At 42.9% G+C, this 26,957-nt stretch overlaps 1 protein-coding gene across 2 annotated transcripts in view; it reads right to left on the reverse strand.

Moving 5' to 3' along the window:
• The window catches only part of HTR4 (5-hydroxytryptamine receptor 4), an 81,344-nt gene that overhangs the window by 37,609 nt on the left and 16,778 nt on the right, over positions 1–26,957 (reverse strand). The window contains exons 1-5 of one of the 2 annotated variants that reach the window (XM_026047559.1): positions 21,192–21,217; positions 17,095–17,220; positions 15,366–15,566; positions 3,282–3,435; positions 2,275–2,843 (exon numbers count right to left, since the gene is read on the reverse strand). In XM_026047559.1, the coding sequence (XP_025903344.1) occupies positions 2,275–2,843; positions 3,282–3,435; positions 15,366–15,566; positions 17,095–17,220; positions 21,192–21,217 (1,076 nt within the window). Of the gene's footprint in view, positions 1–2,274; positions 2,844–3,281; positions 3,436–15,365; positions 15,567–17,094; positions 17,221–21,191; positions 21,218–26,957 lie in introns of those variants that run through there. The other variant, XM_026047558.1, reaches the window with a different exon arrangement.

Below are 26,957 nucleotides of genomic sequence, written 5' to 3' on the forward strand. Positions count from 1 at the left end.
AAAGTTATTGAAGAAAATATACACTGTAAGTTGAGAGAATCTGCTTCACTGAATTTCTCATTCATCCTTGGTGAGTTCAACCTGCTTTGTGCTTACGAGGAAAGCACAGAAATTTTAAAATTCTTCAAATGACATTAACTGTCCAAATATTACAATTGGCCAGTTTTCCTTTAATACCTAAACCTTTATCATCTTTAGTATGTAGTCTGCACAAGGAAAATATATCATTCCCTCATCAGCTATAAAACTGAATGAAAAAAAAAAGAAAAGAGGATAATTGCAGATGATGCAAGTGATGTGCGGAGCTGAATTCCTTAGTAGCCCTTCTTTGGAGTCTAGAGAGGAGGGGATGCCTGCAATAGGAAACAAGTGTCTAGTTTTTATTGTACAGAATTGGACTGGTATGGAAAGGCAGATTTGATTTGACTTTGTAAATGGAGGACTTTGTAATGGAGGATTTGACTTTGTAATGGAGGTCCTCCTTCTGTGGAGGACTCACAAGTGAGAGGAACACCAGAGAGGAACAAGCGGGAGAGAAGAGSTGGAAATAAGAAAAGCCTGATCTCAGCTACATGATGGGATTCAGCTTTTACTGTCGCCCACCAGGACTCACTCAGTTGCCCAGGGCAGCTGAGGCCATGGTCACTCCTAGYTCTGGGGGCAAGACAGCTCTTTGCTTTTGCTTTGGCTGTAGGGACATTGGTATGGCTAAAAAGRGCTTCAAAATAAGGGTTTATCAGTGGCCAAGATGCTCAGCAAAGAATCAAGGAGATCACTGGTCAGAGATTGAGGGCACTGGGGCCATAGTCCCAAACTCAACCTCTAATCAGTAGAAGATGTATGTGCTGTAATGTTTTCCATGGCTTGAGAAGCTTAATAGGTCTGTGTTGGGGCTATGAGAGACCCTAGCTGCTGTTCGATCTRTTAACGCAGTCTAGGACTGTTGCAAATCCAGAACAGCCAGTGCATGCATAGCATTGGATCCAGCCTTCAGAGCCTGGATCAGCTCTGAGCACAAATCTGGTTCCCAAGTGCCTATTTATATGTGCAGAGCCACAGATCTGTTTACAAAAAGAACCAAATCTCTTCTGGACAGCTATGCAGAAAGACACCTGTGTTTTCTCAGCCAAGGCAGCTTGTTCTACTTAGGCAGGGGATAACTGCTCCTGCCTCCCTTGCTGTGCCACCACCTCTGCTCTGGGGAGATGGACAGCAGAGGAGCCCCCTCTGCACAGCTCCAGCTCTCTGCCAGCAGTGCCCTTGCAATAACCCATCTCCTGCTAAATGAAGAGCAGTGACCAGCAAACATGTCCTGACTCCCTGGGCTCCAAACTGCCAAACCATGGAAAAGCATCTCTTAGTGTCCATCCGTCTCCGCAGGCTGCAACCAGATGTTGCTGCCTTGCCCAGGGGAAGGCAGCGCTCCCACCAGTGCAGACTTGTCCAGACTGAAACCCAGCATGAGCCTAGAATAGGCACATGCCTCAGTCTAGCTCTGCCCTGTCCCTGTAAGTCCTCCCTCTCTGGGATCTCAGTTATTAGTCAGAAGCATAAGGAGATACCTGCCCATCATTGTCTGCCGTTCCCACCAAGAGCTGCCATGGGCTGCTTTAACCAGGCTCAAGTCCCAGCAGGACAGTGACCGCCCACCTGCCTGGGGCAGAAGTTCAGAGTGATATTCAGGGAATCCAGAGGTTTTGACTCAATTACGGTAAAGGGCTGGCAAATGCGTTTTTTTAAGCTAAAGCTATTAACTTAGAAAATAAAGCAAAATAGCAACTACCCTTCCCTCTARACACACAACAAAGTGCCACAGCAAGGACCGGGGAACTTGGATAATTTAGTTCTCCTCCTTTCATTGGTTCAGAAGCTGTAGCCATGCCTGGAGGGTTACTGAGGCAGCACCAGAGAAGTGGCATGGGGCTGTAATGATCCCTTTGCTAGAGGAAACGGAGCAGGCTCTGCTCCCCTGTGGGGAGAAGCTTTTCAGCCCAGACAAAATAGGAGCACTTGCTGAAACGYGCATGTGATTTTCTGCATTCTCTGGACTCTTTCCTGACCTTGCCTCTGGAGGAGCTTGCACACCAACACGTTTGACATCTACAGACCCAGGATTTATGAGCAGCCAACGGATTTCCAGGTGCTTCTCTTGACCCTGTTTTTGAACAGTTAATCCTTCGAATAGTTCAAATGCAGAAAGAAACTGGTCCTTCAAGAAAATTCATGGGAAGTACCCTTTCTAGTGGTACTCTGCAGTGTCTGAGAAACACTCACCTTAGCACGTGAGTCGATCCGTTTATTGTGGTGGTGGAACAGGGCACCGTCTGCCCCAAGATGGAAGGCCTTCGGTATCGCTCATCACCACAGCACAGGATGATGAGGAAGGCACGCCTGAAGGACTTGTTCAGGAAGGCGTACAGGAAAGGGTTCAAACCTGAATTGATGTAGCCTAGCCACAGGAACGCTGTCCACAGCTTCCCTGGCACCGAGTAGTTTATGAAAGGGTCTACTATGTTTGTGATGAAGAAGGGGGCCCAGCACAGGCAGAAGCAGCCCATGATGATGCACAGGGTCTTGGCGGCTTTGGTTTCAGTCTTCATGCGGTGCGTGCTGTGCTGGTCGGGGTGGTGCTGCCGGCCTTCCGCAGGGGCCCCCGCGCGCTGCAGCACCCGGATCTGGCGCGCGTGCTCCCGGGCGGTCACATAGATGCGGTAGTAGGCCAGCACCATCAGTAGGAAGGGCATGTAGAAGGCCACCACTGAGCAGGTAATGGCATATGGCTTGTTGACCATAAAGATGCARTAAGTGGAGTTGGAAGCCTTGTTGAACTGTCTTTGCTGAATCTGGGGGAGGAAGCACAAGGACAGAGAATAGGAGAAAGATATCACGACTGYTCCCCCAAAACAGCAGCCTGATGTTCCCTATGGCTCCTGCTGTCTCTGACCCAGTTGCTACCCTCCTTGCTTCTCTCTCCACTGCTGACGGTCCCTGCATTTGGGGACAATGTCACAGCCCATGCTAAACGCTGCAGAAGGCTTCAATCTGCCTCCTGAAAACCGGCCTACCAGCCCAGTTCAGGCAGAAAGCAAAGGGAAAAACACAGCTCAAATCCCCTCAAGCATCTTTCAGAAATTCAGCAGGCTCCCTGCGTCACAAAGAATTTTCTCTTTTAGTGTTTCTTTGCTTCATTTCARATAAGTCTTTCAATGCTGTTTTTGAAGAAAAATGCACAGCACAGAATAGATTTGATACGTGTTTGATGGATCTCCTTGTTTACTCACCAGGTCAATGATGCCAATGCTATTCCAGCCTTGCATTATAGGGAGGAAAGAAATAAATGTTGGGATTACCCAGCACCCTCCAAGCATTACGGCAATCCGCAGCGGAGTCATCTTGTTCCTGTAAACCAGCGGCTGGCAGCAGATGGCATAGTACCTGCAAGGAGAAAGCAGGAGAGCGCCCATCACTGAAGGAGACAGCCAGGTCTTCTAAAAATAAAACCGTAAAGTATTTTCTCCAATGGGAATGCATGAGCTCTGTCAAAGAGATTTGTTTTTTTTTCTGAGAAACATCTTGCATCAAGAGAGCATCACTGCAGAATGCTTATAAACATCTGTCTTACGGAGCCAGTAGGATCATAAGATAGAGACATTAAATTAGCAAAGATTCAGTAAAACAGAACCACTGCCCTAAGGGAGTTGCCTGTGAGAATTTCTAAAGTGCCAGTAGCACATTAAAACAAGAGGCACATAAATGAACGCACAGTAAATGTATAAAATTCCTTGAGTTGCACAGTTTATTTGATCAATATCAGACTGGGAACTAAAAAGGCACAAAAATCTAAGAATTTTCAAATTTTATTGAGTATTTCTTTTTATGTCATGTGAGTCAACTGAACTGCTTTATTTTGCTAAAATAAGATTGCATATTCCACACGGAGGGTTGAAATAAAATCAAAATGTCAAAATAAAGCATTTTGAAAAATATATTTGAAATAAAATCTCAAAATGTCACAGGGGAAAAAGATGTTCAGTTGAGCTATTTCAATTTGATCATTTCCACATTCTCTTCTGGTTTTGTGTATACACGTATGCATGAAAATCAGCATGTTCTGAAAAGTTTCACTTTCAAAGACATTGTGTATATGACAATGACTGTTCTTTTACAGAGTTATGTACAATGTTCCCTTTGTGGCATTAATCTTAGCAACCAYGAGAGTCAGTGAAGCTAATTTCCATTTTTACTGACATGATCTTAGCATCACAAGGGAGAATAAGTAGCAGAATAATTTACAGAAAGAAGAAGTGTTTAGGTTTGGTCCTTGCCTTGACTGGATCAGCACTCAAATGATTCTAGTCATTGGCAAAGCTGCAGCAGAAGATGAAAGCATAAAGATTGTGGAAAAATTAATCAGCCACTTAGGAGGAATATAGGGACAGTGTCAGAGTGTGCAGGGATCCAATGAGGAGGGGTAAGGCCCATTTAAAACTAAATCTGGCAAGCGCTATCCTGTGCAATGTGCTCTGCTTGAGGTGGCCCTGCTTGAGCTGAGGGTTGGTCTAGATGACCTCCAGAGGTCCCTTCTGATCTCAGCTGTTCTGCAATTCTGTAAATGTTCCRTGCAAATGTTCTCCCACTCCACTGAAGTTACGGAGCAAAGGTCTCCATCCTTGAGGTTACCCAGAACTCAAATGAAGATGACTCTGAGCAACCTGATCTGACTGAAGATGGGATTAATACTGAGTTTAGCCCTGCTTTGAGTAATGGGTTGGATCAGAGACCTCCAGAGATCCTTTCCCAAATAAATTACTCTGAGTCCAAGGGATAAGGATCATCGTGWATTGATTTTAATATCTTAATGACTTCAGAGAATAGAATAAATATTGCTCCGTTTCTGTGATAACTACCTATCTTATAACAGCCACAATGTGTTTGCATAACCTTGTCTCATGTTTACTAGCGTTTATCAAGTTTGGATTTCCTCCTGTTCTTYACATTTCTTTCTCCCGGGAAATAAGCTGACCTTTGAATTCAAACAGGTATTTTCGGTAACTGTTTATTAGGACAGATGGTGGTCCTCTTTGCATTATATGCAATGGCTCTTGTGACTCCAAACACTGGGGAGATAAATCTAGAATATTAATTTGTTTATAATCTGAAAAAGAGCTCATGGAAGGTGCTTTCCAGCTCTGGACATCATAGGATTCCTGTGATTCCTGTGTTACCACAAGTGTCAAAAGACTGCATTTATTTGGAAAAAGAGTGAAAGTAGATACTTAATAAATAAATGAGAGCAAAAAGACCAAAACTCCAGTTACCTTTTCACGAGTCAAATCAGCAAACAGTAAAGGAAAAAGACAATACACATTGCTAATTAACACAGAGGGAAAACAATTCTTCCAAGCAGTTCTTACATTTCTATCCCTGCTGCCGTTGACACCATTACACTGATTTATACATGCTATTAAAGACCATTAGAGTAAAATTATGCCTGAGAAAAAGACATCTTAAGCTCTCATACTTCTCTCCCAGTGATTCAGCAGCAATTTTTCTCCACTTACACGTGAAAAGACTATTTTTTTTTCCCCCTAGCTGCTGCTACCCTGCACTCCCTTTGTATTCAGCAAGCCGAGCTGGGTTCCTTCTGTCACTACCTCGTTAGCCATAATAAGGTTCTGCAATCAGAACGTGGGTGACAATTTTGCTGCTGGCGAGTGAGGCAGAGAAATATGCAGCCTGCTTTTCCATAGCTCAGCAGGACTTCCATTCAATGGCCCAGAGAGTCAGATAATAGAAATTTGTATATGTTACAGAAGTCATTGAAGTCACACGGATTTTTTTTTTGCAGTAGCTGACGATTTGATGTATGCGATGGTTTGGGCATTTAAACAGCTATTTATTCACTGAGAGAAAAGTAATTATATCTCTAAGATTATCAATACTTCTAGTCAAAGRCTGAAATAAAGACATTTTCTTATTGTGGTTCTGCTTGCTTTCAGGCTAGGGTTGTTTTCCTGTGTGTATATAGAATATCTATTACATACTGGTATGACAAAGTGATGAATGGATACAAAATGTAATACACTTACATGATTAATATGATGTCCAAGTTTAATTAAATATTAACTCTTACTATGATCAGCCAAAATCCATGCTTCTGCATTCCCTGAGATTGTTAACTTCCCCATGACCTCAAGCAGAATAGATGATGCAAAACACATCCTCTGTTCTGCTTCTGACATCCTTAACCAAAGAGGAAATACAAGAGTCCCTTTCTGGAGCAGTAGATCTTCCAACTTGCTCCAAAAAAAGAAGAAGATGTAATACTTGTCCTTGTCCATGACAGACACTTTGATAAGTGTAAATGAATCAAAAATAAAGATTTTCTTTTACATATATATATATATATATATATATATATATGACACGGAGACGTGTGTCAAGGTGAAAGCTACCCCTCCCAGAGCAGGAGTCTTGAGCCTCCATCAGCCCAACTTTAACTACACCACAGCTCTCCCCTTGCTTTTTCAGCATTATATAATTATTTGTCTATGTTCAGTAATTCCTTGACCTTGGAGGAAACCTAGCATATTTCCCTGGTTTGCAATACAATTTTTTTGGAGAAATGGGTAAGTAGCCACCATCCTGAAAGATGAGCCTTAGATATCATAGACACACAAATAGACATTCACCTTTACTAAACAGACTGGATCAGTGGGTGGCCTACATTTAAATCTATTTTGTGTCACGTGTATACATAATATTACACACATGCAATATGTATTATCGTCACTAGGGCAAAAATAAGCCAAGGAAAATGTACTGAATATTCATACTGAATATTTTTTTAACCCCTCYGAAAGAATCGAGAAAATGAAGATGAGAGGGTGGAAAAAATGGGTTTTATTTGTTCTTTCTCAAAGCTGGGGTGCAGCGTGCACCTTTCTTAAGGCCGCCAACTCAGATACTGAAGACATTCAACTCTACTGCTGGAAAACTCTTGTGAGTGATGGGTACTTTTACTTTAGAAGACAGAAGCTGCTGCTTTTTGTATCACAGTTGTTATATAATAACTTGAGTAATGCAGAAAATCCTCTTCCTTGCCCTATTCTGATGTGCTCTACAAAAACAAATCAACCATGGTTTTGCACACTTGTCCTCTCCCTCAATAAAAGCCTAACTGGATCAAAGTCTTCTGCCAAATCCTAATAACCATACAAAAGCTAAAGAACAAGTCTCAGATTACTTGTGCCTGTAAAAAGCAAATCAGTACTACTGCCTTTGCTGATATTTCTGCAAACCAGACTCTGGCCTCCAGATAACCAGACTGTTACGGTTTTTGGAGAGAACCACTCTTTCTCTTCCCCCAAAAACAAATAAGCTATTGCCTTGACTGTGCCAAATAAACCCAAGTTATACACTGCTGGCCAAGAACAAAAATGTCTTAAAATTAGTATATCTAACAAATTTAAATTCTTATTAGAAAAACAATGCTCTGCTGGTGTTGGGATAATTACACAGAGGAAAAAATGCTGAAGAGAACAGTTAATTGGAACTGGATAAATTTAGTTAGTAATACAAACAAAAGTACGTTGCCAAGTGGAGAGTAGACTCCTTCATGGTCCCTACGTGGGCTGGTGTGCGTGTGTGGGTCTTATTGGCAGCAACGGTGGCAAATTATATTACCATATTTCTAGAGGGTTTGTAATGTTTAATAAAGGCCAGTGCTTCCCTCAGGTGATGCTGCAACCATCTGCTCTGCTTTTTTCCTCATGACTCTTGACCTGAAGCCTGTGAGTCCTGTGCTTAGTTTTCCCATTGAGAAGTGGCCTGGAGCCAAGTGCTGACATGGGCTGTCCCTGTGCTGAAGAATATGCCTGGCCCCAGGACGTAGTCTCTATCTGTCCTTGCTCGGCTCCCCTTCCTGATTTGAGGTTCCATGGGAGGCAAGAGGTCTCTTTGGCTGAAAAGGGGATTTATGATGCAAAAGGAAGCAGGGATTTCTGTCATATAATCAGCGTGCTGAGTGCTTAATCATTACCAACTGATATTTCATACTAATAAGTCTCGCCACCAACACGTCCTCTGCTAGCCAGCTTCCAGYTGTATCGCAAAGCTCCCGCGGACTCAGCTGCTTTCCCCTGTCCCCAAGAAAGACAAAATATGTCCCAGCAGCCGGGACAAGGGGAGGTCCCGGCTTCTAGCCCCAGGCAACACAGGGGTTCATCCTGGGCCGCCCCGTGATCCTCCTCACCTTGCTTTGTCACCCAGAACAGTGCGAAGAGAAATGAAGCAGAAGAGCTGCACATAGAGCATCGGAAAGAGCATCGGAAAGAGCAGGGAGCCCTCACCGTGCCCATGGACCCATGTAAAGGTGCTCTCACCCTTGCTGAACCACCAAAATCCATCTGCCCTGAGAAATCCACCAAGAGGGAATCTATGGCACAGCACAGGACTCAGATTGCTAGGAATTTGACATGTCTAAAACATCATTTGTCTCAAGGGACTGTGCTAATTTGGTAGCTGAACAGTATATTAATGCTAATTAATGTTTGTAAATGGCACAATAAGCATCTGCCACTCTAGTACTCCAACACTTTTTGGGTACATCTGCTTTGCCTTAGCCTTTATTTAGCAACAATTATGTGGCTGTGTTTGAATTCTACTAAGACTAGTTTTGAATATACAAATATACGTCTAGGGCTGTTACTCTGCATGTTATACAGCAAATCTGCAAATGTTTTTAACACTGCAGGCAAGCACTGTATCTAATACCCTTCAGAAATGTCAGCTTGGAGGAGCTGGTCGGGATGGACGACATGGTAAAGRAATGCAGTGTGTGAGACAGGAGCATGAGGAGCGCTTTGGCAGYCCACAGCATGTGGGTCTTGCTTGAACTCCTCTACTGTTTCACCTCTCACAGCACTTGCTAAGAAACCAGATGTTAGTCTGGCCTAATGGTGCTCAGTTCTGTGACCTCCTCTCTTAGCTGAGGAGAAAAGAAAGGGACTTCTATCATCCACAAAAAGAAACAGTCACTGTGTCCTCTGTGGTGGAGGGCTCCTTCTGGAGGGCTCTCAGGGACCATGGCAGTTAAGGATGCAGTAAGGATGCAGAATTCATTCAKGCTCATCATGTCTTTGTGCTCGCCCAGAGGGGAACGTCCCGCCTGCCCCTCAGGAATCGCCAACTCCACCTCATTTCATTCTGAGCATCTACTGCCTGGAATGGTTCCCGCTCCCTGTCTGCTCTAAGACAGATAAGCCAAGAGTCCTTGCATTTAGGAGGGAGCAATCCTTCACAGAAATTCCTGGCCTGGACCACTCTTCACCTGAGTCTTCCTCAGTCCAAACCTACAAACACTTAGAATCAGTCTCTCTCCTTCCTTCCTTCCTTTCTCCCTTCCTCCCTTCCTTCCTCCCTTCCTTCCTCCCTTCCTTCCTCCCTCTTTCTCATTCTCTCTTTCTTTCTCTCTTCCATTCTTCTCTCTCTTTCTCTCTCTCCCTCTCTCAGCATTTTGAAGCATAATTGCATTCTAAAACTCTGTCTTGGAATAGAAAATTCCTATTCCTGACAGTAACTGGAGACTCTTACATGCAGTACAACTTATGGCATATGCACAAGAGTACATAGGTACGCATAAAATATGCAATAAAGTAGTAATCTGAGGATAAATATTTCTTTCATATTAGAATAGCAAAGCAATGATGACAAAGTGTAACCCAGTAAAAGCAAAATTTAGATTCAATGAACCCTGAGAAATCTCTGGTACCTTGCAAAAATACCATCTGAGATGAGACTGAGAGGATCTCTAAGTCCCTGCAGGACTTTGCTCCCCGTGTCTGATTGGTAAGATCCATTTTTTCCAATTCATCTGGTGATTTCTCAGGATTTTCTTAAGATCTCACCAAATAATTTGCAGCAGTAAAGCCTGAATGTGGGGTGGAGGTTTTTTTCTTTTGTTTTTTTTGCTTTTTTTGTCTTTGTTTAGTCATGAAAATAGATAGAAAATATTATTAGGCAAATGTCTTTTCTAGCAAACCTTTCTGAAAATGTTGAACAGCTTGACTATCCAACCGAATCCTGAGCATTGTGCAAGAAACCAGTAAAAAAAAAAAGAAAAAAAAAAAAAAGAAAAATATATGGCCTGAAATAAAACAGAAGGCATGAGACATATGAATCACAGAGAAAAACACAAGCTAGAAAAAACATTCTCCCCGCTAAAGTCTGAATGAACAGAAGGGCAACAGCTAGCGCAAGCGAAACACAGCGCTGTGAAGGAAGCAGTGCTGTCAAACCCAGCTTAAAACAAACGAGGCTCAGTGCGATGCCAGGGCATAGCGTGTGCTTCTGCAAACCCACTCATCAGGACTGGCGAAGCAGACACGATAAGGAGAGCCTCGATGATGGGCTGAGTCATGCAGCCCTGGACAGAAACCTGGCATTAAWGTACCTGTCCTAGCTGCTCAGGGATGTCCACTGCTATTTCCCCACCTACGCTCTGCTCTAATTACGATTTCAGGAGTCTTTGCCAGGGATAAAAGCAATCTCAAAGCAGAAAAATAAAATAGCTAGAGATTCCAGTTTCTGCCAACAGCCTTTAAAGCTTAGCTGGGGATTTACAGCTGAGAGAGCAAAAGGAAGACTTGTTGCTTTTATTCACGTTAGAGGGAACTGGACATTTCCTTGGCGATGACTGCAAAATATTGCCAAAAATCAGACTGTGTGGAAGGCTTTTCACATCTCTGTATTTGTACAGGTAACAGRTCAGCTTGGAAAGCCTGTAGCCCAAGTCCTGAGAGAAAACTTTAGTTTGACAGTTAGACATTAGGTGATTTTTGCTAGCCCATTAAATCCTTTCCATTAACACCATGTGGGGGCCACACTGCTCATCTGGATTACAGACTGGTTTCTCTGTCAGTCATTAATCACTATTAGATTGTGCTGTCAGGTTTTTAATCTGACATTTTATTTAATCTGCACCAGGAACAACACAACATTTTAAGTTCAATTTGAAAAAGGAAAAGGATTTAAAGAATTCTGACTAGGCTTAAGAAACAGGTGAAATTAAGGAAAATTTTGTACTCTTTATCTATTAAAATGTGACTGAGGTTTAATRTTTTCACTTTTCATCTCTGTCACAGAAGCAAAGGTTGAAATTATCTCCCTGCCTTTCTCAAGAAGTGACCACAGATCACAACACACTCGGAGTCAGTGTTCCCAGCAGATTCGAAGCAAGGGGGTGGCAAATTCAAAAGAAGAAAAAGGTGGACCAAAAAGGTACTTTTAGCCTTCCTTCTATATGAAAAATGGATCTATTATTTTGTATCCTCCTCTCCAGCCAAGCTTCCTCTCCGCCCAAGCTGTTAGAAGTCCCTTTTGTCCTAATTGCAGAGGAGGTTTGAAACAATAGACAACTTCATGGTAGCAGAAGTGAATTAATCTCTATGGAAAGGACATAGGGAGTGAAGTGGGACTGCCATTAGCTCCAGGACACAGCACAGGGGTAATATGCTGCTGGGCTGCCTCCTTAGGGAAATACTAAGGGCCATAATCAGACTGTCTGGATCTTCCCTGCCTTCTTCCAAACAAACAGCTCCTCTGGAAGAAGGAGGGAAAGGTCTCATGTTTCTTTTTCATCAAAAAATATTTAATTAAATAGGCATAATAAGAAAATTTCTTAACTTCCATAGTCTTAGTGAATGTTTAGTGATGGTATTCTGGGTATGTGACAGGTATTTTGTATCTTCAGTCACCATGGTCTGCTGCTCACGTGATGGAAAGTGATTGCTTTTATACAAGGTATTTTCTTATTGAAGCCTTTCAGACCACAGAAGCTTTACTTCCGGGCTAAGTATCCAAAATTCAGGTAAGCCCTCTAGGCTCCACTAAATGATGAACACTGTTGATTATTGTCTCCTCCACCCAGTAGTGGAGAAGGTGGCTACCTATACACCCTGGCAGCTCTTCAGCACATAAAGGGCTTTGGCCAGGCTCACACTGCACATATATCCATCAAACACRTCAAGGACCTGGATCAAGCAGCCCAGGATTACAGTCACTCTGAATTTTCCATTGTACCTTATCTCTCTCAAGCCCCACAGTGGCTAGTATGAATACAGCATTTGGTCCTGGGACAAGCCAAGAGCCCATCATCTTGGGACTGACAGCAGGCTTAGACTGAAATGTCTGATCAAACAGAAAGCAATGAAAGGCACATAGCAAATAGGGATGCTCCTTTTCACATGAGACAGAGAGAACTTTGGCTTTCTCTTTCAGCTGACAGTCACTGTAGGCAAACACAGACATAACTGTGCCTTCTTTAATGGCRGAAATAACACTTTGTTTGAAAATCACAGGATGAAATCCTGACTTTTTTTTCATGTCAGTGTCAAAACATCCATGGAGTCATAACAACATCCAGCAAGACAAGGTGTATGCACCCTGCAGAGATTGGAGGATAGAGAAATGTTTCTATGGCAAATACAAGTGCCTTTGGAAGGCTGAAGCCTCTCACAGGCACATTTCTTATAGAAATCTGGTAATGTTGTTGTATGTGGTGGTCATTGCTCCAGCAGACCCTTAAGAAAGCAATTTTAAGAGGAGAGACAGAGAAATCACAATAGCAGGGAATTGCCCAAAATTCAGACCAGCTCTTCGGCTACTGCAGTGGCATCATTTGTTAGCAGGAAAGCAGCAAGCAAAGTATAAATTCTGCAATAACTGTCTGGGCCAGCTGCATTTTGTCATTGGCTTGGAGAAGTGTTTCTCCTGCTCTGTCTCAAAATATACAACAGAACAAGTATGGAAGCTGTATGGGAAGGAGAAAGAACATTTGCTTGTCCTCAGATAACTACCTGACACCTCGCAAAATCAGGCTTGCTACTTGACAAAAATCACTGTTGCGCTGTTGTGTYCCTGTCGGTGCAATGCTGCCTCGTCATTCTTGAACTTCCATGGGTCTTCAGACSTTATGCTTCATTAATGAATTCATTCTGCCTTTCTTCACAAGCAATTTGAACACTGTTTAGCCTAACATTAAATAGCTTGGGATTTCTTGAAGCTCTGCAATGCAGATCAGGTTCAACTGTCAGGGCATTCATGAGCTGAAAGTTTGTGGGCATATCCTAAAGACTTCCTCTGCTATGACCCATTCACCTAAGGTGACCTCCTGCTCCCAGGAAATTCAAATTCCAAGCCATAAGTGGGTGGTTTCTTTCAATTAATTTGTCATCCAGATCAGTGGGATTTTTTTTGGTGCTCTTTGATTTGTTTTAGCCTCTGTGTGGGAGAGTGTGCCTATTCTTCCTTGTACTTTACAGGATTTTTTTCAGTCTTGAAGAAACAGGAAGAATGCTTGGGCACAGGCAACAGGTTTAAAATTGGGAATGTTCCTAACCAGGATAATTTTATCCCTGAAGCCTGCGCTGCTGCCTCGTTCCCCAAGTGGAGCAATACTGATGCTGGGCTCATCCTAGCAAGGCCCCTCTCCCCTCCTACTCCCAGCCCAGTCCAGGACTGCATCCTACCTAGGCCAGACCTTTAAGGAGCAAAGAAGCGCACTCAGAACAGTGCTGTGCCCTTCCCAGGCCTAAACCATAGGCTTTCCTCTGGGCTTACAGGAAAAAAGCTTGCAGGCTGAGTCTCCCCCAAAACACAGCTACAGCTCTTGTTGCATTTAATAGAGCCTGTGCAATGTTGGGTATTTTCACTTTTCATCTCTTAGCACAGAAGTGCAGGAGGAAATGATCTCTGCAGCCTTCTCACAGAGACCACAGAGCAACCCCCCGGCAGTGCTGCTCCCAGCAGAGTCACAGCATGGGGGTGCTGGTCCCCAAGCTTTGGAGTAGTCCAGTGATCCAAGCATTGCCCTGGGATGGGGGGATTCAGAGCCCAGCTCCCTCAATTCCTTTTGACCAAGAAGCAGGGTGGTAAGCAAGGCATTWCTCTGGCAGCAATGTGCTCTGCTGCTGCAGCTCTGCACCTGGCAGAGACCTTGCAAGGGAGCAGCAAGGGAAGCAGACCTGGAGTCTGGCATTTAGGGAATGTCCACGTCCACCTGTTGCTCAGCATGCTGTATGTAATAAAAAATAATCTTACATCTCATTCTAGGTTTTTCTAGTATTTTTTTCCATTTCCAGTTCTCTAATGTGCACACTCTGCCTCAGGTCTGTTTAGAAAAAAAAAATCTTGCTCTATAAAACTGTAATCCCCGTTCTGAGTGCCTAAAAGATGAACTTGAGTGATGCATTTTCAAAGCAATGGAAGCAGTGTCAGCACCACTGCTGCAATGCTGACAGCAGGGAGCGAAATGCTTGCCACGACCCCCAGCCTCCACGTCCAGGGGGGACCTGGACCCACAGATCAGGTTCCACAGCAGCAACCCCATCGGAGCCGTCCTCTGCACTTGCCAAAGGCCAGGCACAGGGCTGGGGAGGAAACTGTGCCATCCTTCATGTTCCCCTGCCCACAACCCTCCTGTGCTTAATTAAGGATCTAACTCCAACATTTTATATAACAATTCTGCTTCCAGTGCACAGTGCCTAACACCTGCTTTGCTGATAATTGGCTCAAAGGGGCAGCCGGTCAATGTTTTTAAGATAATGAGCGTCCTATTCATGTCCCAGCCATGTAAACCTCCAGATAAGGAAGCCTGCTGTACCCATCACCCATCRGCTTCTCTCTGGATACACTATTATATTTGCTGGTGGCCCTGTCTCCCACAAGAAAGGAATTCTGTCAGGCGATGGAGAATTTAATCAAGTATCTTTTGAAGACTGACTGGGTACCAAATCTTTGAATGAAAGAAGCTATTTAAATATCTGTTGTCAAGATGATGAGAATGATTATGGTGATTTTAGCCATGTTAGTTATCCTAAGGAATAGTATTTTTAAAGGTATTGAAAACCCTCCGCAGTACTCAATTGGAGACTCTAAATACTGCTTATTAGTATAGCTGTTCAAAATGATTTCCTGTACGTATTTTTGCAACAAAAAAATGGTTACTCTGTAGGATTTTAAAGCAAAATATAGTTAATGTTAAAGTTGAAGGGTTCTGAASTTTGCCCTGAAAAAGTGCAAATAATCATTTTTAGTTTTAGGATTTTAGTTTCATTTTAATTTTGCAAGAAAATTTTAAAAGAGAAGAAAAATGTTAAAGTCTCCCACAAAGCAGCTGCTAACAAATGAAGAGCTGGTCTGATAGCACCTATAAGATATAGTCACARTTTTGGAGAAGGTCAGATAATTTAGTGTCTCAGTTCTTCATATTTGCCCTTCAGCTACTGTTGATAATAAAAAAAACTGAAAAAAAAAGCAGATTATTTACTATTACAGTATTATTTGCTATGTTCTATTATTCATACCTGTCCAGTGAAATGCAGCACAGATGAAGGATTGATGCTGTTGTGAGCAAAACATCTAGGGATGTTCGGACCAGGCAGAACATCTCTCCATAGATCCAGTTGTCCTGAACCAACTCAATGGCTCCAAAAGGCATCACCAATACTGATACTAACAGGTCCGCAAAGGCAAGTGAAACAATGAAATAATTGGTCTTGATTTTCCTGCAAGACAGATAATAGAATTATGGTGGAACACTTTCAAAGAAGCTTACTCTGGACAGAGATTTTCACCTGTGATTGTGTCTAATGAATTCTATCACACTACAAAGTCCTTTCTGATGTACTTTTCGTTTTATAAAATCCCCCCCTAGCTCACACTTAATTGAAGAGAGAAAAATCCACAGTGTTCCCTAAATAAATGCATCTCCTCGGATACCAATTTCTTTAAAGCAGGCCCTCAGAGAGTTCCTCCTCCCATGCAGATTGGGGTTAAATCCGTTCAGAAAATACAGGTAGTCTGATACAAGTGCAGTGAGAGGAGGTAAGTCAGGAGATGCTCTGAAAGAGTAYGGACAAAACTGAAAAAGTGACTTTTCCTACGGAACGTTTTGCAGAGCGCCCTGTGCAACGTGCAGTCCATTTAAAGCTTCTTTGCAGGTGTCAGAAAAGCTCAAAAGCTTTTAATGGTTAATGGGTTTAATGACTTTAAAAGGTTTTAATGGTTTCCATGGTTAAATGGAAAAGTAGGGTCCAGTATTTCCAGGATAGGAAATATGTGGCTAATATAGTCCTGCCCAGTCATTGCACATAATCTGACTAAACTATTTGTTTTAGAACCTTCACCACTCYGTCAAAACCTGCAGAAATAATTTGCATTTTTCTCTTTGGAACTGTGCAACAATTAGGTATATTGCAGGCTAAGGAATTCAGGAGGACTATCCTAGGGTCCCAGGTTAGCTAGGTTAGGTCCCCAGCACCATGCTGTGTCTGTTGCCCTTATCTGGGCGAGATCACAAGGAGCTGATGCCTTGGGTGGTGCCCAGTGATGCCCTGCAAGCTGGTGCAGCCCATCACCTTCTCCTTGGAAGTGTTTGGGATGCACAGGAGGTGGAATGAAGAGTTTATGGTAGCAGAGGGGGATTTATTTTAAATTGTAAATTGAGAAAAAGCCTTCCAGAAAGCACTGAGAAGACTCTAGACCGAAGCTATAATTTTAACTTGAACAGCACTTTTTAAATCATAACACTAAAATAAAATTAAATCCATTAAAAATCCCACACAGAATATAACTGGAGGTTGCTGAATATCTGCTCCTGTGGCTTGTCTAACAAATCCCAGGTTAGCAGCAATGCTCTGAGACAGGGATTTTGCTGCTGACCACCTGAAAGTCACTGGGAACAACTGCCAAGCTGTGAGTGTGGGACATGCCTGCTGTGCGTCTCTTGCTCTGTGTTTTACTGACAGGATTAGTAGAGAAGCAATTTGAAGCAGCCAAGGGAAAGGGACGGAGGCCAACCTGCTTCTCTACAGAATCCCCGCTTGGCTCTGTTTTTCACTGCTTATCCGATCTTGAGTTTGGGAGAGCTGAAAGTGTGCAGAATGGATGTAAATATGATCACACTTCCGTAGCATAAAGCTGAACCCGGAGGAAGTGAGAGGAGCGAGGGGGTCGGTGGGAGCGGGATCCGTGGGCAGCAGCACGGGGGCTGCGCTGCCCTCCTGCCCACCAAGCGCCCGCCGCGGGGCTCACCTGAGCTGCCTGTCCCTGCACACGGCCACCATGACGAGCAGGTTCCCCAGGATGGCCATGAGGATCACCGCRGAGACGAAGGTGAGCAGCACGATCCTCTCCGCGACGCCGAAGCCCTCACTCGAGCTGCRGGGCACAGGAGACAAAGCGCAAAGGAGGCTGGAGGGCGCCCGCCGGAGCRGCGCCCGGCACCCAGTGCCAGCGAGCAAGCGCTCCCACCAAAACCACGGAACGGTGCAGGATCCATAGTTATGGAAAAGGCTGCGAGAGCCTCATCCAATAGAAAGGCTACACAGGGAGAATATCTGCAGCATCCATGAGAGTCCACATTGCCCCACTGCAGGATCCACTGGTGAACTCAGAGAAAGAGCCGGTTTTAGAGAGCGGAAGGGAACGAAACAGGCATGCATTATTTTCTGAATGTCCCTTCCACTTAAGAACCTCTGAATGAAAATATTTCTCTTCAGTCTTCGCTCCAATAAATAATGGAATTTTCTATTTAGAAACACTTTTTATCTTTTTTTTCTGTATAATTTTTTCTCTTGTTCACTCTTTCTTTCACTCCATGCCATAGAATAAGACATACAGCAGCATTTTTTTTTTTTCTTCTTTTCTACTTAATAACTTTTTTCAGCATTGGACAAAGGAAAAGAAGCAAAAAAAAAAAAAAAGCAAAAGCAAACTCCCCCTGCCATGATAATAATTTCCTTCAGTTAATACGGATAAATAAAGAAAAAAAGAAAAATCATGAATATGAAAATATAATATTTGACATATTTAATGTTTGTGTTGCCACAAATACTATGTTAAATATTTCAAAAAAAAAAAAAAAAAAAAAAAAGAACACTTTGGAGACTGCAAAACAGGAAGGCAATAAATAGCATGCAATAAACAGCATTCAATTTCTCTATTGTGAATTCTTTCGAGAAATTTCTCCTTTTAGGCTATTTCAAATTATGTATCCATAACAGAAGACATCCCAAACCTTCACCTACTTGTGTAACTTCAGGCATGGCATTAGACAGGTGAGAAGGGGTGTTTGTCAATATAATCAAGTGTGACTAGACATAAACTGAGAGTAAGAGCAGCACTTGACCAYGATTCAGCAGGGAAATTTCTGCACAGGGTATGGAGCGGGTATGCAGCAGCCAGGATTAGTGTGAGATTGTTCAGGAAATTGAAACCTTGAGCTGCTATTCTGCTTTAGTCTCATTTGTTTGTCTGACTTCCTCTAGGGTCATTTTTTATTTACGAGATGCATTCCAGACTGTTACACTTTAGCTCACTGAATTCTCCTGATTTTGGCAAAAGCTAGAAAAGATCAGAAACTGCAGTTCTGACAGATATCTATACCACTTACATTCATCAGAATGGTCCAGCATAGATGGCAAAAGTAGGGCTGCTTCTTTTAACCTAAGGGTTTTCTAATAGCGCTAATGYCAGTGGAACCCCTCTTGCTTAGTGGAGGAAGGTTTCTGGTGCTGTGTTCAAGAGGTCAGATGCAGCTATGAGTTTGCACTCAGCAAGACACTTATCTTTGTGCGAGCCAATTATGGGTGCTTAGACAAGAGAAAGGCAAAGTCAAGAGTGGGTTTTATTCAGCATCTGAAAGAGTTTGCACTTAATTAGAAAGAGCTGTCTACTGAGTTTAGCATGACTTCAGTGARGGCAATTAAGGCTCCCATAAGCACCCACATGTCTTCTGAGCTCTGAGAAAACTCTTCTGTCCATTCAGGAACATCAAGAAGCCTCTGATATAACTAAATGTGGGTTTCACGGTGTTAATATTGCGAGTTCTGTTTCCCATAACCTGATATAAGAATTGCCCCATTGACCAAAAGGGTCTGTCTCCTGCATCGTTCTACCTCTGACTGTAGGACATGAATGCCTCCGTGCATACACTAGTACTTCCCTTGCATGCTCCCTCATCTTCCAAGGGTCTGCAAGCAAGGGGGGCTGTTTTTAACAGTTCCTGGTGGATTTCTTTGACTTCCCTCTCTCTGTTCTGCTTTTTGAATTCCCAGTACATGTCTGGGCAACTTCCCTCTGAGGGCTGGTAATAATATGCCAAATTCAAACCCAAGCAAGAGGCATCCATTCCTGTGCTCTTTGGTCACTAGTGGCCACTCCAAATTGAAAAAAAAAAAAAAAATCTCTTCCTTTCCAGAAAAAAAGTCCTTTCTGTCAGGTTTCAGGAGGCAGGGAGCTAGTGACACACGAATCTGTAGCAACCAAGTGCTTTGGAAAAGCAGGAGCAGCAGGAGTCAGTTCCTTCCCATGTGCACAAGGCAATTCTGCTCTCACGGAGCAGCACAGGCTGCACTTGGGCCACGCTCTGTCCTCCTCGTGCAACTGCCTCTTGCATTGCTGGGCAAGACTAGGCACTTGCAAACATATTTTGAGCAAAACTGATCACCAGAGCCTTTACTGATAACATTCATCAGTAGAAGATAAGCCCATGAAAATTAGGAGGGAAAGGAAAATAAACAACTTCAAAGGCAGCTCTCAGCCACTGCTACCAACCACCTGGCTGAGTACACGGGGGAATGAAAAGCCTCCAGGAACATGGAGAGCTCTGTGATCAAAGGCACCTTCATCATGGATCTGTGATTGCACCGGGCTAAATAAGCCAACATCTGAACCAATAACAGACCAGCATTGCTCCATGACAGCATCAATGAAAAAAATGTCACACTTTGCCAAACAGCTCCATCTTCACATCTCCCTCACAAGTGCTGGTTCATTTTTGTTGAGCTTTACCCTCAGCTGCTCTTTATGTGGCTGTGAAAGCATCCACATGCCAGGCAGCTGGGTGGTGCAACACAACAGTGAAAAGCTGGGTGTTTCCTGCCTATTGCTGACTTTTTTGACCACAGTTTTTTCATCGTGATTTACACGGGTTGTTCTGCAGGCCTGGGAGGAGGGAGCTTGGGGGATGTCAGAGAAAAGGGTTCTGGGGGTGGAGAGGAATCATGMTTTTCACTGTGCAGCTGGGACAGAAATAGCTGTAGACACCTCTACTCTCACTTATTAGCTGCAGGATTTCTGCTCCCTTCTCTCACAGGCTGTGAAGACTCCTGCAACTAGGAAAAAGTCAGAGCTCTGAAATAATCACTCACCAAGTTTGGACAACAAGTTCCACACAGGAGAGGACACCAGTTAAGCAATGACACTCAGCGCAGGGGTGTTTTGGGGTGGATGCAGATCTGTCCTTGCAAAGGAGGAGCTGGCCATCTCCTTTTGCAAGACTCTCCAGTGTTTTCCTCCCACCCCTGCTCGAGGGGAGGGGTACAGACCATAACAGGATGTGAAAATTTAGATTCCCTCCTTGCACTTCCAGAGACCTTCTCATGTGAACGGGCTTCCTGAGCAAGATGGAGACCCCCAGCCCTCGATGCCCTCAGCTGCACCCCGTCTGTGCACYTGATCAGGCACAGAGAGGATTTCCCACTTCACGTCTTGGTTGCACAGAGGTTTTGAAAGTCATTGGTCAAAACAGTGTCCGGAATTGCCAATGGAGGCCAGCACTGAGCCGCTTGGTGCAAGATATTGCCCTGCATGAAAGCTGAGAGCTGCTTCAGCATAGACGGATACAGCCATGCAGATCTCTAAAAAGGCACCGACTGACAGGTTTTGATCTATTTTGTTTAACAAGGATGTGGCAAGTGGCATCAACGGCAGGAAACACAGAAGTGTTTTAAGGCCACATTTCACAGATGAAGTAAACTGACAGGGTCGCCTTGAAGCTGGTAGCACTCTGATCTACAGCATTTGCACTTGTCTGGCCACAGCGCAGGGCTCTGAATGAAGACAGGCAGGTCAAAAACRTGCCCCTGCATGCTCATCTGTGGAGCATTTGCCCTGATAATAATTTTGGAAGCCTTTAAAAGAGCTTAGGAGATTGCCCTAGAGTTTTTGTTTCATATTCTGCTGAGGAATGGCCCATAGACCATCACTGGAGGCACAGGAAGCATGTTCATTTGCTATGAACAACCATGCAGTTGCCTTTTGAATAATCCATCATCAAGTAGGAATATTTGTTAATTATTCAGTCTCACTAATTCAAAGATGTTAATAATGAAAGAAGTGGATATTGCTGTAAATTAAAATCAATGGTTTGCATAACATCTTTGATCAAATCTGAATGCTTTAGCTTCCAAGCATGCTTCTCTGTTTATTAAAGCAAAGATTGATGGTTTGCTATTATGAGGAAATGAGATTCAGACAGAATGATTGTTGGTTAGTAGGAATATAGAAACCACTTAAGGAAAAAGGTAAAAAGCTGATGAGGAATTAATGTTTAAAACCCACATGTGGAGGCATTTAAAAGGCTTGCTTGCATAGTCATTACTATTATCAAAAAAAAGTGTAATTATTTTTTCAAGCTCAATTTCTACTTTCCTGTAAATACCTCAACTTTTCCAAATGACCTCAAGTGCTTTTGCATATTTTATACAGCAATTAAACCACCCAGATCACTCATGTCAGTAAGACCAGGCACATCGCTCTTCGGGTTGTCCATGCACGTGTCACATCATGACCTCCCCGCTGTTGTGGTGGGATATAATAAACTTGCTAATAAGTTGTTTAGTACTGACAACTGCCCCGTCGCTGCACCAGCAATCTGGACTTGTCTGGGAGCATAGCCCTCGCTGGCTGGTGGGGAGCACAGACTGCTCAGGGTGGGAGAAGGCAAGAGAAGACATCTGAGAGGTTCACGCCAGAGCAAAAGAGAGAGAGGGCACAGTAATATAGCGAGGGCACAATAATATAGACTTCTGTCTGGGGCATGGAGGAGAGACACTAAAGAAAGGACTCACGGATGGGCAGAGAGCAGCTTCAAGATGAAATAACTGCTCATGAGGTGTCCGCATCAACCCTGCAAGGCAGCAGGGTCCTTAACACATAATTCATAATGGGGTGCATGTGAATTAACACTGAAAGGGAATTATCACTAAATAAAGGGAATCATCACTAAAAGCTCAGGGACAGGTTTTGCCAGGCCGGCCTTTCTTCCTGATCTAACTGTGGCCTTGAAGCAAATAAGAAATCTAGGGGGGAGGCAGTCCACTTCACCAGCAACCAAGTCATGGCTTTTCACTCTGCTACTGCAGGTGACACCATATTTCATGTAGGTCTTTATACACAAATGTCATTTTCTTTCCCTCCTCCCCACTCCCCTGATTATTTCTAGGCATAAAAATCAAAGGTTGCCTGCTAAATACATAAAACTCAAGCTATATTCTTTTATGAATGAACATAATAATGTAAGCCTCTGAACAAAAACACAACCGTAGGGAAGAAATTATTTGATCTATGGTTTTCCAGGCATTATTGTATTTTTCTCTATTACCACCTGAACATTTTAATCAGAAATCAGTATTCATTCAGCAGCACATCATTTCTTTTAATGCATTTAAATGTTATACTGCTGGTGTTGCTTCTCTTCAGACTGCATAGATGGCAGGACCACATCTAGCAGATGCAAATAAACTATGTACATCACTTCTGTTTTAGAAAGAAATCAAGATTAATTAAACTATTGACAAGACGGGAACACCATTCCATGTACTGAAATAACTCAGCTGATGGTTAGTTTAACTGAGTGCATTATTTTTACTAAATAATTTGCAAGTGTGGGGAGAATAGCTTTTTTCTTTCTCTCTCCTTTATTTTATTTTATTTTTTTTTTCCTTTTGTGCTAGTTTAGACCTCAGAAGAGTTCTGCAAACCAACTTGCTTTTGTTGGTGCTCTAGGACTTAAAAACCATCACATAGTGCAAACTCTAGCAAGCTCTAGTTGGACCATTGCTTCCATGTGCAAAGGACTGATGCTGGGACACAGGCAGCCCAGCACTGCTAGGAAACATCTCCATGAGCTATGGAAAGAGGATTTTAAGTCAGCTACCCATGGTCAAAATTACTGAAAGCATCACTGATACTGCACCCCTACTCTGCATAACTCCTAAAGGCCAAATGCCGCTCAACAGAATTAAGTGCTTAAATAGCTAATAATAATGATTAAAATGAATTGTCAAGAACAAGAAAAGACAGGCCATTTAAATGCATTTAAAAATTGCTGTGTGTGGGATGCACAGTCAATCAGGTCTGTGCTGGGAACGCTGCCTCCATTGGGATAGCAGGAGTGTGCTGGAAACCCCACCTGCCTGCAGCTCCTCCAGAGACTCCATAATGCTGGACGTGGCTCGGAACAAGGGCCCCAGGGAGCACAGCTCTGCACCCATTGCAGACTCTGAGACAGCTCGGTCACTAGTCAAGACCAGAGACTGAGTTACAGTCCTGGGAAAGATGAGCTTCCTTCCCATCTACAGCTTCCTCAGTTTGCATCAGCAGAAGTTCCTGCTCTTTCTACATAGAAATACACATGGGACTGAATATTGAGCCTTGATCATGATCATCATGGAAGAAAAGGTCTGAGGCCTTAAAAGACAGTAGTTTGTCAAGTCATATAGAAAATGTGCAACATCACATGGAAATGAGTATAGACCTTGGGAGTCTCGAAGCAGTGTCTAAAATTTAAAGCTTTTTCTCCTATAGGGAAGTTGTACCAGAGTCTAGAATTCAGGTCTGCTTTGCTTTTCATAAAATGAAGGCTGAACATCCTGGCTCTGCTCTTTCTCAAGCAACAGATCACTATTGCATAATTTACACCCACATATAAAAGGATACTGCTTTAACACTTATGCATGCAAGTACAATTCTTAAAAACCATTAGACTGTCACTTAAAATATAAGCTAAAATTAACTTATGAAATTAACGTCAGATTAAGTTCACGTTGTTTACATGAGGGAAGTGCAACYGCTGCTATTGCTCTCAGTACTTCACTTTCAGACCCACTAACAACTACCTCAGGAGACATCCTGTGCAAAGTCCTGCACAAACACACCCAATAGTCCAACGTATTTACGTGGAATTTGCAGGACCTCAGCATAGGGTTTTGCTCCTTACAGTGCACTTCCATGTTTTTAAATGTGACTGCTAATGTGCCTTTTTTTATGCTGAATACTCTTCTTTTACTTCCATGTAAACACAACAYTATTTTCTGGGGAAGCTGAGTCCACTTGTTTTAATGAGGTTACCAAATACCCTAAAGCAATGGAAAAAAAAATCCTCTGGTTTGGCGTGGGTGGGAATTTAAGCACCACATTGTTGTGCCAAGCACTTTGTCATCACTCATGTMGCTCTTTTTCTTTATACACCACAAAGCGCAGCAGAGATGTTGTAACGATCATTTCTCCTTTGTAAATCCTGCATACAACTACAGATCAAACATGCCTTTAATCAGAAATGTCCTGAGCACTTCCTAATTAGAATTGCTCTTCAGAAGCAAGCCCAATGCATCTACCAAACCACATGTCAGTTTAATAAAGAACAGAAGATGCTGAAAGAAACAAGAAAGTAAATCTGCCTTTTGTTGTATCTGCTATCTGAATAATGTGATTATCCTCTGTTTTCCAGACAACTGCTTATTGCCTATTGCATGTCACATGTAAGTCACAAACAGAGCAGGCTCTGTGTGTGAGCAGCAATACGATATAGCCATGCTCAGGGAATGGATTTAATGAAACACCTTATCCCAACAACACTCATAAGTGATGAAGACAAAGCCTAGCAAGTACTTTACACCAAAAAGAATTGGAATTTAGATATCACATCAAATAATTTCACSTGTACAGAGACAGAATTAAAATCACAGCTATTACTTTCTCTTTACACACATATCTCTGACACTGGCCCTGAGGTCTCATTTTTGAATCAGGGAAAAGTKTTTACATCACTGCTGAAAGCCTGCAAGTGTGCTATAAGAATTTTTTTAAAAAATCAAAAAAGCATAAAGGTCCTACTCTGCCTCACAAGCAGTGTGTGCACTCAGGGAATTCCTATTAAATGAGAGGTCAACGGTTCAGGCTGCTGGAAGGGCCCTGCCATCACCCTGTGTATTAAAAGGTCCAGGCTGTGTTATTTTCCTTGCTTCTTATCTAAATCTTGAGCAATCAAAGACATCAACAGCTATTGACTGTCTAATTTCTAACGTTTCCTAGAAATTCCAGAACCATGGCAAATGAAAGAAGTGCTTGTTACTCCTGCTACCAGAAGACTTGGTAGAGGCAAGATAATACATTCATTTTAGGAACGCGTTTTACAGAAATCTCTAGGCTCTCGGCCACAAGGAAATCAGGTCACACCTCATTCATAACAAGGCAATGACTAGAAGTACTTTTACTTCTTTCTTGAAGACAACATAGGAACTTTACTAAGGCACAGAAAGGTAGCATTCATTGAYGAGTGCACCTTAAAATATTTGACTGTCTGGTTTATCCATGGAATCAGTTTTCCACCTGTGACCCAGTTTCTGAAACATCCAAGCAGCTCACTGCATCCTGCCACTGAACAAATCAGTCCTAAAGGCAAAAAAATGTTTTTGAGAGGTCATGCATTTCCTACTTTGCTACTTAAAACTGTGTTTTATCATRATGATTTGGAATTGCTAATTGCAGAGGTCATAGCCAGAAATCTCCTACCACCGGAGTCTGCATCTGTCAATTCGTTATGTATGAATCTTGCTTTTATGCTTAGGCTCCAGATAACTGTCCTTTCTCAGCAAAAACATGGAAAGCCCTTGAATAGTGAACAGAGCACTTAAATCTCTTATTCTATTTAAACCTCCTTTTATGTCCTCAGCTAAATGCACATTCTAAATATGTGTACATTCTAAATATTCTCCACAAGAGCCTCATCATATGTCTCAGTTTAAATAAACARGAGAAGATGTTAGCCTGGGCAAGCAGTAGGACAGTGAATGCCAAGTGAAAAGGCAAATGGTCGAGACCATTTTGTAGATAAGGGCGCGCACTCAGCTCAGATGCGACCCACATCCCACCCAAGAGTCTCTACTGGCACATTACACTGCATCCTCCCTGGGCASCTCTGCATTTATTTGCTCAGTTGTGATTTCCTGAGATTAGCATGTACAAGAACTTCCAGGAGCAGTGTCTCACAGCGCTTCTCCGAAGAGGCCCTTGATGGAAATTCTTGGAAAAAAAAGCATTCCTGGAGAACAGTGCAACACAAATGGAGGTACCTCCTCTGCAAGGGAGTGCAATGACTTACAAGTTACTTGGTGGCATTGGTGTGGACTGGCCATTCACAAGTTATTCTCTGACCTTCAGAGACCCTCTGACCTTTCTTACAAATAAGAAAAAATAAGAAAAATGTGAGGTGTCTGCAACCACCATCTTAGATACACCAGGAAAACATCACTGAAAATAAAATGCCATTGCTATCAAGGTGTTGGAGAGAGGTTGGACCAGGAAGAGATGCATAAGGCTCAAAAATGACAAATGGCTGTGAATAGCCATTTCTATTCRTGGGTACTTTGCTCCATTTTAGAACAGGACGATCCCTCCCTGTCCATTTTGGGACAGGGAGACTCAACCTGGGATCTGCAGATCCAAACTCCTCAGTGAGAAGTAAACCAGAAATGTTGTTGGTGCTGGGCTTAAATTTAGTGCTTAGGTGTCAGTAAAGCCATCGGAAATTTTAGAGGATCTGCCAATCAGAAAATGTTGAAAAACAGTTAAGATAGTTAAGATACTGCCACTGGGCTTCTGAAGAGCTGGCATAGTGCCTTTGGTGAGTAATGCAAGTTTATGTTGGCAATTGTGCCAGTTCTGTGATTAATTTTCTGGCCCTTTAAACTTTAATAGGCATTCCAGGTACAGGACAGTGTTAGCTAAATCAGTTTATAGAGTTTAGCTTCAATGAAATCTTCTTTTGTTTTATAATGCATCACCAAGATTACATCYAAACAGTTCCTCACATTGCTGCAAGGAGACAGCAT

This window comes from Nothoprocta perdicaria, unplaced genomic scaffold, assembly GCF_003342845.1.
Source record: "Nothoprocta perdicaria isolate Ctin4 unplaced genomic scaffold, notPer1 scaffold_5, whole genome shotgun sequence".
NCBI classification, from domain to species: Eukaryota; Metazoa; Chordata; class Aves; order Tinamiformes; family Tinamidae; genus Nothoprocta; species Nothoprocta perdicaria.